Below are 13290 nucleotides of genomic sequence, written 5' to 3'. Positions count from 1 at the left end.
GCTCTATGATTGCTTAGCTGTCTTCCTGAGGATATTTACCAGACCCCTCACTGGGAGGTTGACCTTACACAGGGCACAGACTGGGAAGGCTTCACGGAGAGGGGGAGGCACAGAGAATGGAGTTCACACTGGCGAAGAGAGCAAACATCTGTTTCATGGGGCACTGGAGAAGAGTGAATTACAAGAAGAAAAAAGCTCCCAAAGCATTCACAGGGGACCTTTGACCTTAGCACTGAATATTCAGCTTCAAACAAACAGGGTGTGTCGAGAAAAGAACAACTGCCGAGAACCTAAGGACTTTTAAACTTTTCAGCTCAAATCGGTATGGAGAAAAGTACAAATTCTAGGTCATTCCAAGGCGAGTTGCTTTTGAATATAGAGAAGCTAAACAGGCAGGTGGCCAAATAAATAAAAAAAATAAAGATTTAACAGAACTCATATCAAAGCAACCTGAGTCAATTCTAACAAAGCTTCAAAACAGTCTTAAGCTATGTAGCTGATTCAGAAGCAAATTAACTCTTTAGCATATGAAGTCTATACTCAGTAATAAAGCAAATGTAATACAGCCACTCATCCATGCGATGTTAACCATGTTCGCCACCTAGTTAAAAACTTGCTGGGGATGTGGCCATCACAAAATTGACATCAGGAATAAAATGAGATTAAATCTTAGAATCTTAGAGATAGTGGAACTAGTGAATTAAGTCTCTAAAGATGCACACACATTTTTAGGAAGGTATGCAATATTGGAGAGCAATGGGAGCTGGAAAATATTCAAATCAAATGTTTGAGAACAAGAAAACACACCTTAATGAACAGGCTTAAGAACATATTAGACAAAGCTCAGGGAACAGAGACCTGATGAACATGAACAGAGAACAGTGGACATGTGGGAGCCACCATATAGGTAACACTGGAGTGACTAGAATTTCAGAAATGGGAACAAGGACATACAAAGTATTTAAAAACACAGTGTTAAAATGTATTTTACATTTTCTTAAAAAAATCTCCAAATACATAGGTCTTAAAAAGTACAAGGAACTCATGAAGAAAACACACACACACACACACACACACACACACACACACACACACGCACACACACACTCACAAAGCTGCATAGGTAACATAGTGATTGGGAGAACATAGTTTAGAGTGGTCAGAAAGAAAAAAAAATGTTACTTGTGTTAAAAATTGAATAAAATGTAGTTGTTATCCCTTAACAACGAAGCTTCCTTTTGCAGCAGATGGAGACCATTACAGAAATCCCAAGTGGTCAAAATACTGAGAACTGATTGTTGGATCCCCAACACCAACTGAGGCATTTACAACATAACACTTACATATAAAGTTCAGGGACCATCATGGAGGAAGGGGAGGGAAGATAACAAGAACCAGAGGAACAAGAAGTCTGTGAGATTGTGTTTTCTACATATGACAGGAAAGCTGTAGCCATGGACTCTCAACAATATGGCTGTGTAAATAAGACCCATGCAATGACAATCCAGTTGAAATCTTGCAAGATTCCATCTCTGAATGAAGAGCTAGAGGCAAATAATGACTGCTGAGTGTCTCCAGGGACAAGCCCCCATAGCTTATCCAGCCTTACATACAAATACATACAAGGTTCAGCAGACTGCACGTGCACACACACACACACACACACACACACACACACACACTCACACACACACAACTCTTAGATGATATACAAAATGTATTAAAGTTATATAACAATCTGAAATATATAATAAAGCATCAAAATGCATAAAATAACAACTGATTTAACTGCACAAGAGAAAAAGTTCCATACATTTTTGATATCTCTTTATTCCTCTTTCTCTAACTGATTAGACAGGAGGAATATCTCTAAGCACGTGGAAAACGTGAGTTGTACTGACAGTGAGGATTGTAGCTGGAGATTTCAGAATAACTCCTTTAAGCCAAAGGTGATAAACCAAGTCTTGATTGACACCTGACTGAATATATTCTTTTATCCTAAGACTTCACAATGGAAACACTTAACAGAGAACTTACATACGTTTCTCAAAATAATTGTAAATTAAGTGTATTCACACATAATTCATAGACCCAAGCAGAAACCATAAGGTACTCTGATAATATCTTAAACTGAAAGTGCATTGTGGAATGCAGCTAGAACTTTTGTAGCTCTGAAGTGTCACAGGAGGAGAGAGAGAAGCTAGAGATCTTCTGTTTTCATCTGTAGCAGAGGAGTAATTAAAATTAAAAAATGGGAAAAAATGACAAAGGAGTAAATAAAACAGAAATAAGTAAACAGTGGAAGCAACCAGTGACTCTAAAAGTTGGTTGTTTGGAGACTAAATAACTGATAAAACTTAAGTTGATCAAGAAGACAAGGCACAAGGCAACAGAGATAGAAATTGGAGTCCAAACACTGTCCTGGGTGATGGTGCAATAAGAAAATGTCAGAAACAGCTCTAAGCCAACCATTTTGAGAAGGCAAATAAAACAGATTATTCCCTGCAGAAAACAGTTACCAAAACAACCTCAAGCATCAAAGAATATATGAAAATATAAATTCTCATTTGTAATATCTATGTGGGAGGTTCCATAAAAACAAAACATGGCATATATTAAAAAGAGATTAAAGGCTTTCCCAAAATAAGACTTCAATGTTTAACCATCAAAGTAAAACCGTTACTAATTTTAGACAAAATAGCTTAGGCAAAAGAGGGAATACAGGGTACTTCAAGTACACTAAAAATGCTATTTGTTGTATATGTGTAATATATCTAAATGCATTACTACTTTACACTAATCAAGAATATTTACTTGACATCATAAATACTCAGAACATTGCATTTTTATATGTTCTGGGAATAAGGGTTTTTCGAAGCCAAGTGAAATTATTCTGAGATCATAGCTTTTCCCTTTACTTTCTTAATGGTTTCCTAAAGAGATAAATGAGCTTATTATTTATGGAATTCTGTTTATATTTTCTGTGTGTGATACAACTTTTATATTGATTCTGTACACTCTTTTTCAATGTGGTGTTTGGTTCGTGGTGTCTATTTTCTCTCTGATTTCTGGGTTATTTTTAATAGTCTATTTGTTGAATTACTCAAGTCTTTGGAGGGCGGGTTTGAAGGGGGTTGTTTATAGAAAGCGCTTCCCTTAGCACATGTCAGTGATATTGACACTGCATAAGACAAACAGTCCTGAGGGGCTGTGGCTTGACAGTTAGATGAAGTGGGTGAAAGGCTTGCTGTGCATTGCAAATTCTCAGGAAGGTTGATTTTCCATGTCCACCTTAGACTAATGCTAATGTAGACACCTCCTCCCCTTCTCCTCTCGTGTATCATTAACATTCCTGCCCCTCCATCACACGAAACTTGGAATCCTTTGAAGTCCCACTTCAAATGGAAGCCTCCTTCCTGTGAGAGTTATTCTGCAGCATCCTTTCCTTTATTTTCTGTCTATAGCGTCACCCTGGGTCTCAGAGTCTGACACTTCAGTTGCTGGATGAAGGCTTCAGGTGGCACTTCAGCAGGCTCAGCATTCGGCTTTCTGTCTTCACGGTGGTTTTGGCTTTTTCGGACTTCCTAATTTCCCTCCTGTTCAGACACGGTACAGGCTAATGTTTGTCCTTTCAAGTTCCCTCCTTGCAACCTGACTCCACATTGTGATGTGATTAGGAAGTGGGGTCATTGTGAGGTAATTAGAGTTGGCTGAGGTTATTAGGGCACAATCTTCATAAATGAGATTAGTGTTCTTCTGAGAGCCCTGAGAGACCTTGCTTTCTTTCTCTGCCATGTGAGGACACAGAAGTCGGTAATTTCCAGCTCATAAAAGGGCCTCATCAGAACCCAACCATGCTGGTCTCCTGAGCTCAGACATTCAGCCTTAAGAGCTGTGAGAAGTAAAGTCTATTTTATATAACCCACTGGGATGTCGCTCTTGGTACAGCATCTTAAAGTAATCAAATTAAGCGGGAAATATTAAAAGGGAAGGTTGTTTTATCTTTTGCTCATTTCAAATTATTTTTAGTGAGATGTTTGCCCTAGTGCCCTGTGTGTAAAATTGCAGAGTAAGTTGGATTCAGTGCTTTTGAGAGGTTTTTTTTTTTTTTTTGGAAGTCATAAGCTATAATGATTTTATAAAGAAAAGCATATGGTGTATTCATTTTAGGCTAACTGGTCAATCATTAACAAAAGAATGCTATAATCTTCAGAGAAGCCAATAGTAGTGAATATAATTTAAATAAAGAGTACTGGAAAGGATAATTGTATTGGGAAGTGACGTGTGTCCTATGCAATAATATACAGTTTGATGTTGATTCCAACTGTTCAAAAGTGATAAGTCAGCCAAAGTTCTATTTTCATTTGTTTTCCTAAATTTATCACAGTTGAAGACTTCTTACAACCTCCTTCCTGTCCCCAGAGGAGCCCTGGGAAGACTGGTTTATGGTATACATCCGCTTGCAGGACTTTAGCATCTAGGGTCTTAACACTGTTGTTACTTCTGTATTTCCTCATCAATTTACTATATATCACCCCTTACCCAAACCTAGAAGTCACCTTTGAATCCTTACTAGCTCTCAACATAGTCACATTTCAACATGTTTCAGTTCAATTACGTCAGTGTCTCTGGAAGCCTGTTTTTACCCATTTCTGTTTTACTCTGGGTTGATTCTGTTGGATGACTTTGCTTACATCCTGTACTTTATGATCTTCATTACATTAGTAAGGAAAGGAACATGGTAACACATACAGCAAGACTTAGTGAATCTCTGAGGTAGCATTTGTGCTATTTAGATGAATACATGTTATTTTGAGAACTGATAATAATTCAAAATAGAAACTTAAGACAGATATTAAGACTCAAATTTAGACTGGCTATTCTTTTAATAACAACAGCAGCAATAACAAAAGAGTAGATATGTGTATATATCTGTAGCAGGAAAGAGGTGAGGTTGATGAAATTGTAGGCATCGATCACAGAAGAAAATGGTTTTTGTTGTTGTTGTTGTTGTTTGTTTTTGTTTTTTGGATTTTGGAGACAGGGTTTCTCTGTGTAGTTTTGGAGCCTGTCCGGAACTCACTCTGTAGCCCAGGCGGGCTTCAAACTCACAGAGTTCTGCCTGGCTCTGCCTTCCAAGTGCTGGGATTAAAGGCGTGCACCACCACCGCCCAAGAAAACATTTTATAATTACACCTCCTACTATATTTTTATGAATCAATTTTCTAAGTGCAAATAGGAAGAAAAGAACAATATATATGGAGTTAAAGAGAAATGTGTTCAATTAGGATTTTCACTTTAGGAAATTCCAAATGTTACATGAAAAGCAATGATTTTTTTCTTTTTTAAGATTCACCAAAGATTTAGGCCAGGGGCCAGAGAGATGGTTCAGTGGTTAAGAGTACTTTTGCTGTTGAAGAGGACCTGGGTTCAATTCCCAGCACCCACATGGCAGCTCAACCAGCTATAACTCTAGTTCCAGGGAATCTGATGCCCTCTTCTGGTCTCCATGGGCACAAGGCGCTCAAGTGGTACATACACATACAGACAAAACACCTATACATTGAAACAAACAAACAAACCAAACAACTTAGCTTGGTATATCTGTATTCAAAACACAGATGCTGTAACTAGACACCCTGGATTCAAATTCAGAATCACAGATCAAAGACTTCCGACAATGGACAAAAACTTACATGCATTTTATGTTACTTCTTCTGACATTTTAATTGGGATATTAGAAGTATCTGCTTCACCCAAGTGTTGTAAGGCCTTATTTTACAGATACTTGTTACATGTTCTAGAACAACCACTCCACAGGTGTAAAACATCCTTCCTTTATACAGTTCATTCAAAATGTTAATGTTATTTCATGCACAGCAAACTTCATTTTTGCCACTGCAGAGAAGGCAATGAGCCAGACATCTTCAACAATTAACCCTGGAGCTGCATATGATACAAATAAGAAAGTTGAGACCATTGTAAGCTATGGAGGTAACAAAGCGGGAGGCTGTAATAGCGAGTGGCATGATGGAGCTCAGAGAGCAGATGGAAAACAATAGTTTTACACATGTGGCGGGATCTGCAAATGTATCAAAGCAGCATGGGGAAGAAAGGCAAGGATCAGGGAAGACTAGTGGTTGCAGCATGAACAGCTGATTAGAAATGAATGATTACGGTAAGCTGAATCATGACTCTGTAGATGCTCCCCATGTTCCTAAATATAAACATCACATAAAATCCCAAGGTAATGAAATTGTGGAGTCGTTTAACAGGGCTCTGCTCTCAGGAAGGGGGTTAGTGAGTTCATTAGAGTCTAGATAACTTGCCAGCCCTTTTCACCTCTTGAAGAAACAAAATGTCTTCTGCAAATCTGGACTAGGCCTTCAGTAGACAGCACGTATGCCAGGAACTTGATCTTGAATGACCCAGCTCCCAAAACTGAAAAATAAATTTATCTTATTTGTAGACTGCCCAGTCTCTTGTATTTTGTCATTGTAGCTAGAGAAGATGAAGGGAACTGCCTTCTATGGTGCGCTATATTGTCCTGAATCATGATGGAGGTCCTAAATGTCGTCATGCCTGTCTTTATAAGAGGTCACTCAGGCAGATTTAAACACTGATGAAAAGGCAACAGACCATGGAGGCAGCTGGTGGAGTAATGCTCCCACAAACAGAGCAATGCTGGCACTCACCAAAAGCTAGGGTGACTGAGTGGTGCCATCCATGATTTTCCAAAGACAATGAGTGTGTGGATACTTTAACTTAGTCCACTGAAACCAATTTTGGATTTCTTGATGCCAGGAGTCTGCAGAATAGATTCATTCCTGCTGTTTTATGTACCCAAGTTTGTGTCAACTATTACAGAGCCACAGGGAAGTATATTTATCTTGGTGTGGAAAATAGGCAAAGACATTCAGCTAGGGATAGATATAAATCATCTTATTGAAACAAGATTTTTGGTGACTTCCAACAAATAAACATGTAACAGTTCTAGAAGAGTGTTGTGGGATAATCTTTTTCTACACTGTGAAGACGTGTCTCTGCCAAGGCACCTTTGGATTGGTTTAATAAAGAGCTGAATGGCCAATAGCTAGGCTGGAGAGGATAGATGGGACTTCTGGGCAGAGATGGGAACTCTGGGAAGGAATCAGAGACGGGGAGATCTGCCAGTGAGACATGGAGGGAGTCAGATGTGCAGTGTGGAGGAGAGGTAATGAGCCACATTGTAGAACATAGATTAACGTAAATGGGTTAAAGTTTTAAGAGGTACTTGGGAACTAGCCTAAGCTAAGGCCAAGCTTTCATACGTAAAAAGAAGTCTCTGTATCATTAGTTGGGAGCTTGCAGTCCAAAGAAAGACCATCCCATCTACAGAAGAAATTCTCTGGAGACAGAGTAAAGTAAAAAAGAGAGAAGGTCTTAGTCCAGAGACCCAACACATGGGAACATTTGGAGATTATGTTCAGGGTCCAGCAAAGGGGATTAGTAAAGGGGTACCCAGTGAGAAAGAGGAGTTATGGATTAGAAGCCAAAAGAAGAAAGAGTTTAATGAACTAAGGAGAAACAAATTACTATTTACATATCAAATAATGTGATGATTGGGTTTGTCAAAAAAAAAGTCCTTTGCTGACCTTTATATGTTAACTATAGTAACTATTCAGGCAGACAGAGAAATTAAGAAAAAAACAAAATTGGAGGCTATGAAAGAGCCAGCATGAAGGTGTCTCATTTGCAAAACTATCTTATTTAGCTGTACTTGTCAGGTTATTAAAACTCATAGAATTGAAAATCATCCTGAGATATTGCTATATTTTTGCAGCTTGGGAATAAAGAAAGTGTACATAAGTGTGATAGGTAATTATCTGTTGAATGAATGTGTCTCAATCACCTAAATCCAATATCTTCCAAAACTGGGTATTTGGGCTTGAATTTGGGATGATATTCTTGTACTTACAATACATTAAAAACCACAGTCAGTAAATCAGATCAAATTTATACATGTTAATAATAAACTAATGAGAATCTCACATAATCAAGGATTTCTCTTGCTGTCTTCCTTCTCACAGACAAATCCTAATGGGAAAATAATCCAAAGCCAAGGCTAGACTGCAGAGTAGAAACATTATATAAGAGGGATTGTTCACCATGTGCAAAGGGTTTTCCTTTTTCAACATTTACTGCTCAGTTGAGAATAATAAGGTCATCACTTTTCTCAAGCAAAAAGTTCCAAGGTATTTTTAAAAGATAATTTAAAGTGCAGTGTTTAAATTCTGTTTGGGTCCCTGTCTGACTTCGTTCTAGTTAACTCCACTATCTGTGATACTTTCTCTTTCCTATTAAAAATTATCAACTGACCTAATTAAAATATGGACAACACAAATTGGACTTGTTTCTCTCTCTCTCTCTCTCTTTTTTTTTTGTTGAGTGTGTGTGTGTGTGTGTGTGTGTGTGTGTGTGTGTGTGGCCACAAGGGAGGTGGGGGTCATACCTGGAAGGATTGGGAGGTGGGTATGACTGCGGTGCATGCATGATGTAAAATTCCTGAATAATCAATAAAAAATATTATGTAATAAAAATATATTAAAATAGCCAATCCAGTCTTTCCTGCTACCAATGCTTAAATTTTTAAAGATATCTTTTCCATAGGTGAGTTTTCCTGGAGTGAAGCAAGACAGAGGGAATCTCAACACAAGTCAAACCCTTTTAACTATTCATGGCTTCTTTTGAGTGACAAGATTTCCTATTTCTTTGTTGTTGTTGTTGTTGTTGTTTTTGTTTTCTGTTTCGTTTTTTTCGAGAAAAGGTTTCTCTGTGTAACAGTCCTGGCTGTCCTGGAACTCACTCTGTAGACCAGGCTGGCTTGAACTCACTGAGATCCATCTGCCTCTGTCTCCCAAGTGCTGGGATTAAAGGCATGTGCCACAACTAAGAGGCAAGATTTCCTATTTCTAAAAAAAAATCATTACTCAAAAAAAATCCTTTGCCATCATACGTAGAATTATATGTATTTGCACATACACACATCTACACATGAAATAAATGTGTTAATGGATTGTATTATATATACATATATTATACATATATTTTGAACAAAACGTGACAAGGTCATTTATTGAGTCTTTGTTTTAGGGTTTTTTGTTTGTTTGTTTGTTTTTTGTTGTTGTTGTTTTTATCATGAGCTAACATTTGGAAGTACTTTATACTATCTGAACAGAAAACCAAATTGCTTTTGCTCCTGGGACTCCTTGGAGAAAGGGAAACACTTGCTTAATATTAGAATAGACACTTTCCAGGAAGTTCAAGTGTGAACCTAGAAACAGACTGACTTTGTTCCAGAGCGGGGAGCTGGGCTCCTACTAAGCACCTCTGTCTGAGTCTGTAGCACCTGTTACCTAAGTAGCTGTGTGCTGGCTTCTCCTCCACAACTTTGATTCTTCTTGCTCCAGCAGGGATCACCAGCACTTCCACATAACCTGTAAGAGTCAGTAAAACAGGCAATGAATGGGGTTCTTATAAAACTCTTCTCCTGATTGAATTGTCCCACACGCCTTTGGTTTTAGTTACCACTACCATGTTTCAAAGGCTGTGGAGGGAAAATGCTTCCTTATAAAGCTGCCATGATTTCAGGTGAAGTTTCTTGGAAAGACTGGTCATGGAGCTCTACTGAGAAGGTAAGAAGGCGATTGGACTTCATGGAGCACTGTGAGCAAAGGAAGAAGCCCAATGGCACAGCCTCCATAGACACACAGTAGGACAAACTAAAATCATCCCAGGGAATTTTGCCCTGGGAATTCCTCAAGCTAGACAAAGCAGAGAAAGTCAAACATTGAAGACACCACAGCTGGCCTGGATCAGTCCCTGGAGTGGCTGAGTGCAGCAAGAGAGAACAAGATTTCCTGGGAGATTAGGATTAGACAGTGGAGGGCCGGGCGGTGGTGGCCACATGCTTTTAATCCCAGCACTCGGGAGGCAGAGGCAGGTGGATCTCTGAGTTCGAGGCCAGCCTGGGCTACAGAGTGAGTTCCAGGAAAAGCTCCAAAGCTACACAGAGAAACACTGTCTCCAACCCTCCCCCCGCCAAAGGATTAGACAGCGGAGCTGGAGAGAAGTAAGTGAGGTGTAGGGACACAGGGAGAGGCCTGATGTCACCTCTACAGGTGTCACAAAGATAAACAAAAGGCACAACTGAATGTCCTCAGGGAATATGCCAGCCCTGGTCATGGATGTGATACTTGAAGTAAAGTAAACGAAGGTGGAATAAAATGAGAGAATATACAGGAAAAGAAGGAATTGAGGTTCCACTTAATGAAGAATAGGGATAAAGAAGCCTAGATTTAGCTTAATAGCTTTTCTAAAATTAACATTCCTTTTTTTAACATTCTGTGCAAATTCACGTATCTAATGAAAATCTGACTTGTGGCTTTAAAAAGGCAAAGAAATAATTTCAAAGTTTTCTCCTGTCTATTCATTATTGTAATTCTTAAATATTTAGTCATTTGGCCTAAATAAAAACTAATGTGTAGTCCATCTAGTAGCAAAGATAAAATAAAAGCATGTGGCATGCGCGCGCGCATATGTGTGTGTGTGTGTGTGTGTGTGTGTGTGTGTGTGTGTGTGTATGTGTGTACATGCACCTACATGCATAGGTCAGAGGTTGACCTCATGTGTCTTCCTCAGTCATTCTTTACCTTATTATTTTGAGATCGGGTCATTCATTAAACCTGAAGCTCACTGGTTGGCCAACAAGCCCCAGCAATGCTGTTGTCTGCTTTCTCCTGCAATGTGATTTCAAATGCTGAAGGTCCTGCCTGGCTTTTTTTTTTTTCTTCTTCATACACGTGTAGCTAGAGTTTTCCTGCCTGGCCCACAGTCAGGACAAGTCTCTTTCACCTGCCAGTCCCACAGCCTCAGACCCAACCAAGTAAACACAGAGACTTATATTGGTTACAAACTGTATGGCCGTGGCAGGCTTCTTGCTAACTGTTCTTATCTCTTAAATTAACCCATTTCTATAAATCTATACCTTGCCACATGGCTCGTGGCTTACCGGCATCTTCACATGCTGTTCCTCATCGTGGCGGCTGGCAGTGTCTCTCTGACTCAGCCTTCCACTTCCCAGCTTTATTCTCCTCCTTGTCCCGCCTACAGTTCCTGCCTAGCCAATGGCCAATCAGTGTTTTATTTATTGACTAATTAGCAACACATTTGCCATACAGAACATCCCACAGCATACACGTTAAGGATTTGAACTCCAGTCCTCATGCTTGTGTGTCGAGCAATTTACCAACTAAAACATCTCCCCAGTTCCTGGGCATGTGACTTTTGAAAAATCAAGTCTTCTATCCAAGACCCTGATTATCTAATTACTCACTGAATTTCTCATTTTCAGTAACAGCCAATTACTTGCAGCAGCTCCACGTGGAAAGCATTGACATTATGTCACACAAACAAAATAGCAACAACAAAAGACACAAGATTGGTGGGTATTGTGCAGAGACATAATGTAGGGTGGACAGTTAAGGTGGGAGTTATATAAATTGTAAAAATTAGGTTAAAATATAACATGGAACATTCTGGTTAATTCTGTGTTCGAGAATATAGAGTTTTAAAGCTGCTCCCCTTTTCTGATTCCACATTGCTTAGCAATTCACTGCTATTCTTTCTTTAAAAGTGTGTGTATATGACTCACATTTGAAAACACTAGCATCATCCAGAGCAGAGAACAAACCATACAAGTCAAGGGAAATTTCTCCAAAAGACGTAAGCGGACAAGTTGTCTTAGGAGAATGTCCATAGGAAGAAAAAGGATTTGTTTTCTGTACATAAAGAACGTGAGGAACGTGGTGGCATTAGTAGCTCTTGAATAACTTAAATATGATGGAATGAGAGGATGTAAAAGGCTAAATCTATTATGGAAATTTTAAATAAGTACCAGAGGGAACAAATAGATCACTTTGGATCTGCTAAAATTGGTGAGGGACTTTAACAGAATCTGCTTTGGAGACACTTCATCCAGCAAATGAATTCATGAAGGACAGTGACTGGAGACAAAGGATGAACATTAGGAATAGTCAAGGCCAAGAAATAAATCCAGAAGATGTTACAATAAAAAAAATCTGAAGTTAAAGATTGATTGAAACTTTGGACACAAATAACAGACACATGGCACAACGGGGTCATCGTGAACACAAGGAAATCGAAAGGGAATGATCCAGTTTGGTGACAACTTGCTAAGTTCAGCAATTTATATTGAACAAAATACTACAACGTTCCAGTACGAACACCCAGTGTGAGCTCTAAAGCACCCAGAACTCCAAGAAAAGCCAGGGTATTACTGACGGACCTTTGAAGACGCCCCTGCACATGCAGCAATTTAAGCCATAAGTCAAACTGCCCTTAGAGAAAAAAAAAATGAAGAGGAAGAAAAGTCAAGAAAATGAATTTGGTGGTAGTTTTTAAGAACACAAGTCTGAAAAGAACTATGCTTAAGAAGGGAGTGATCTGGTTGACCGTGGTATCTCCATCTTAAGAGATGGTAGCCGACCATGTTAGAGCTCTAAATATGAAAGGAGACCTCAGACAGCCCACCAGCTGCCCCATTCCGGAGAGCACTGTACGTCTCTCAGCAAATAAATTTAGTAAGGTATAAAGAAGATATTAAATTTCGGGATTTAATGTTTAAAAAGTAGAACAAAATGGAAGTTGTACATCTCAACTCTTGCTTGAATTTAAACATGAATAGGATTATATGATAAATCAGAGCAAAAGTAGTCTCTAAAATCATGGTTGTATACTGAAAAAATGCTCAATTGCATTGGCCAGTTATACTGATTCCCAAGAAGAGTTGGGGAAACATACTAAAAAATAAAACCAATATGAAGGTAGAAAGCCATGGCAGAGGTATTTTCAGTGCATAAGGCATTTGGGCACATTTGAAAATGTGTTTTTTTAAAAGAATGCAATAATGACTAAGATATAGCTTAGAAGTTGGACAAGAAGCCATTGAATCTTGATTCTTTCTCTGGACAGTGGGCATCACGCACAGAAGCCTTCTATTATACCACCAGAGACTGCAGTCTTATCAGCATCCTAAAATGTCAGCAGCGATCACCATCTTCAGGGCACTGCTAGCAGAGTCACAGGTGGTATGTTTTTAAGAGGTCCTATATGCTAGTCACCATTATTATTAGAAAAATTGCTGTATTTAGCCATGATGAGAGTATAGGAAACGTATTTAAATAAGGTTAACCATTCTTATTTTTAATTTCAGATTTTAGAGTTTGAGAT

General features: G+C 38.8%; 1 protein-coding gene across 1 annotated transcript in view; it reads right to left on the bottom strand.

Moving 5' to 3' along the window:
• Adamts19 (ADAM metallopeptidase with thrombospondin type 1 motif 19) overlaps positions 1 to 13290 on the bottom strand; it is a 201261-nt gene that overhangs the window by 47568 nt on the left and 140403 nt on the right. Inside the window, exon 16 of the mRNA XM_059246204.1 lies at positions 9396 to 9476. Within this exon, the coding sequence (XP_059102187.1) occupies positions 9396 to 9476 (81 nt within the window). The remainder of the gene's footprint in view (positions 1 to 9395; positions 9477 to 13290) is intronic.

The sequence above is a fragment of the Peromyscus eremicus genome, chromosome 19 (assembly GCF_949786415.1).
Source record: "Peromyscus eremicus chromosome 19, PerEre_H2_v1, whole genome shotgun sequence".
Taxonomy (NCBI): domain Eukaryota; kingdom Metazoa; phylum Chordata; class Mammalia; order Rodentia; family Cricetidae; genus Peromyscus; species Peromyscus eremicus.
Note: the sequence above shows the minus strand (reverse complement) of the source record. Positions and strands in the feature narration are given on the sequence as shown.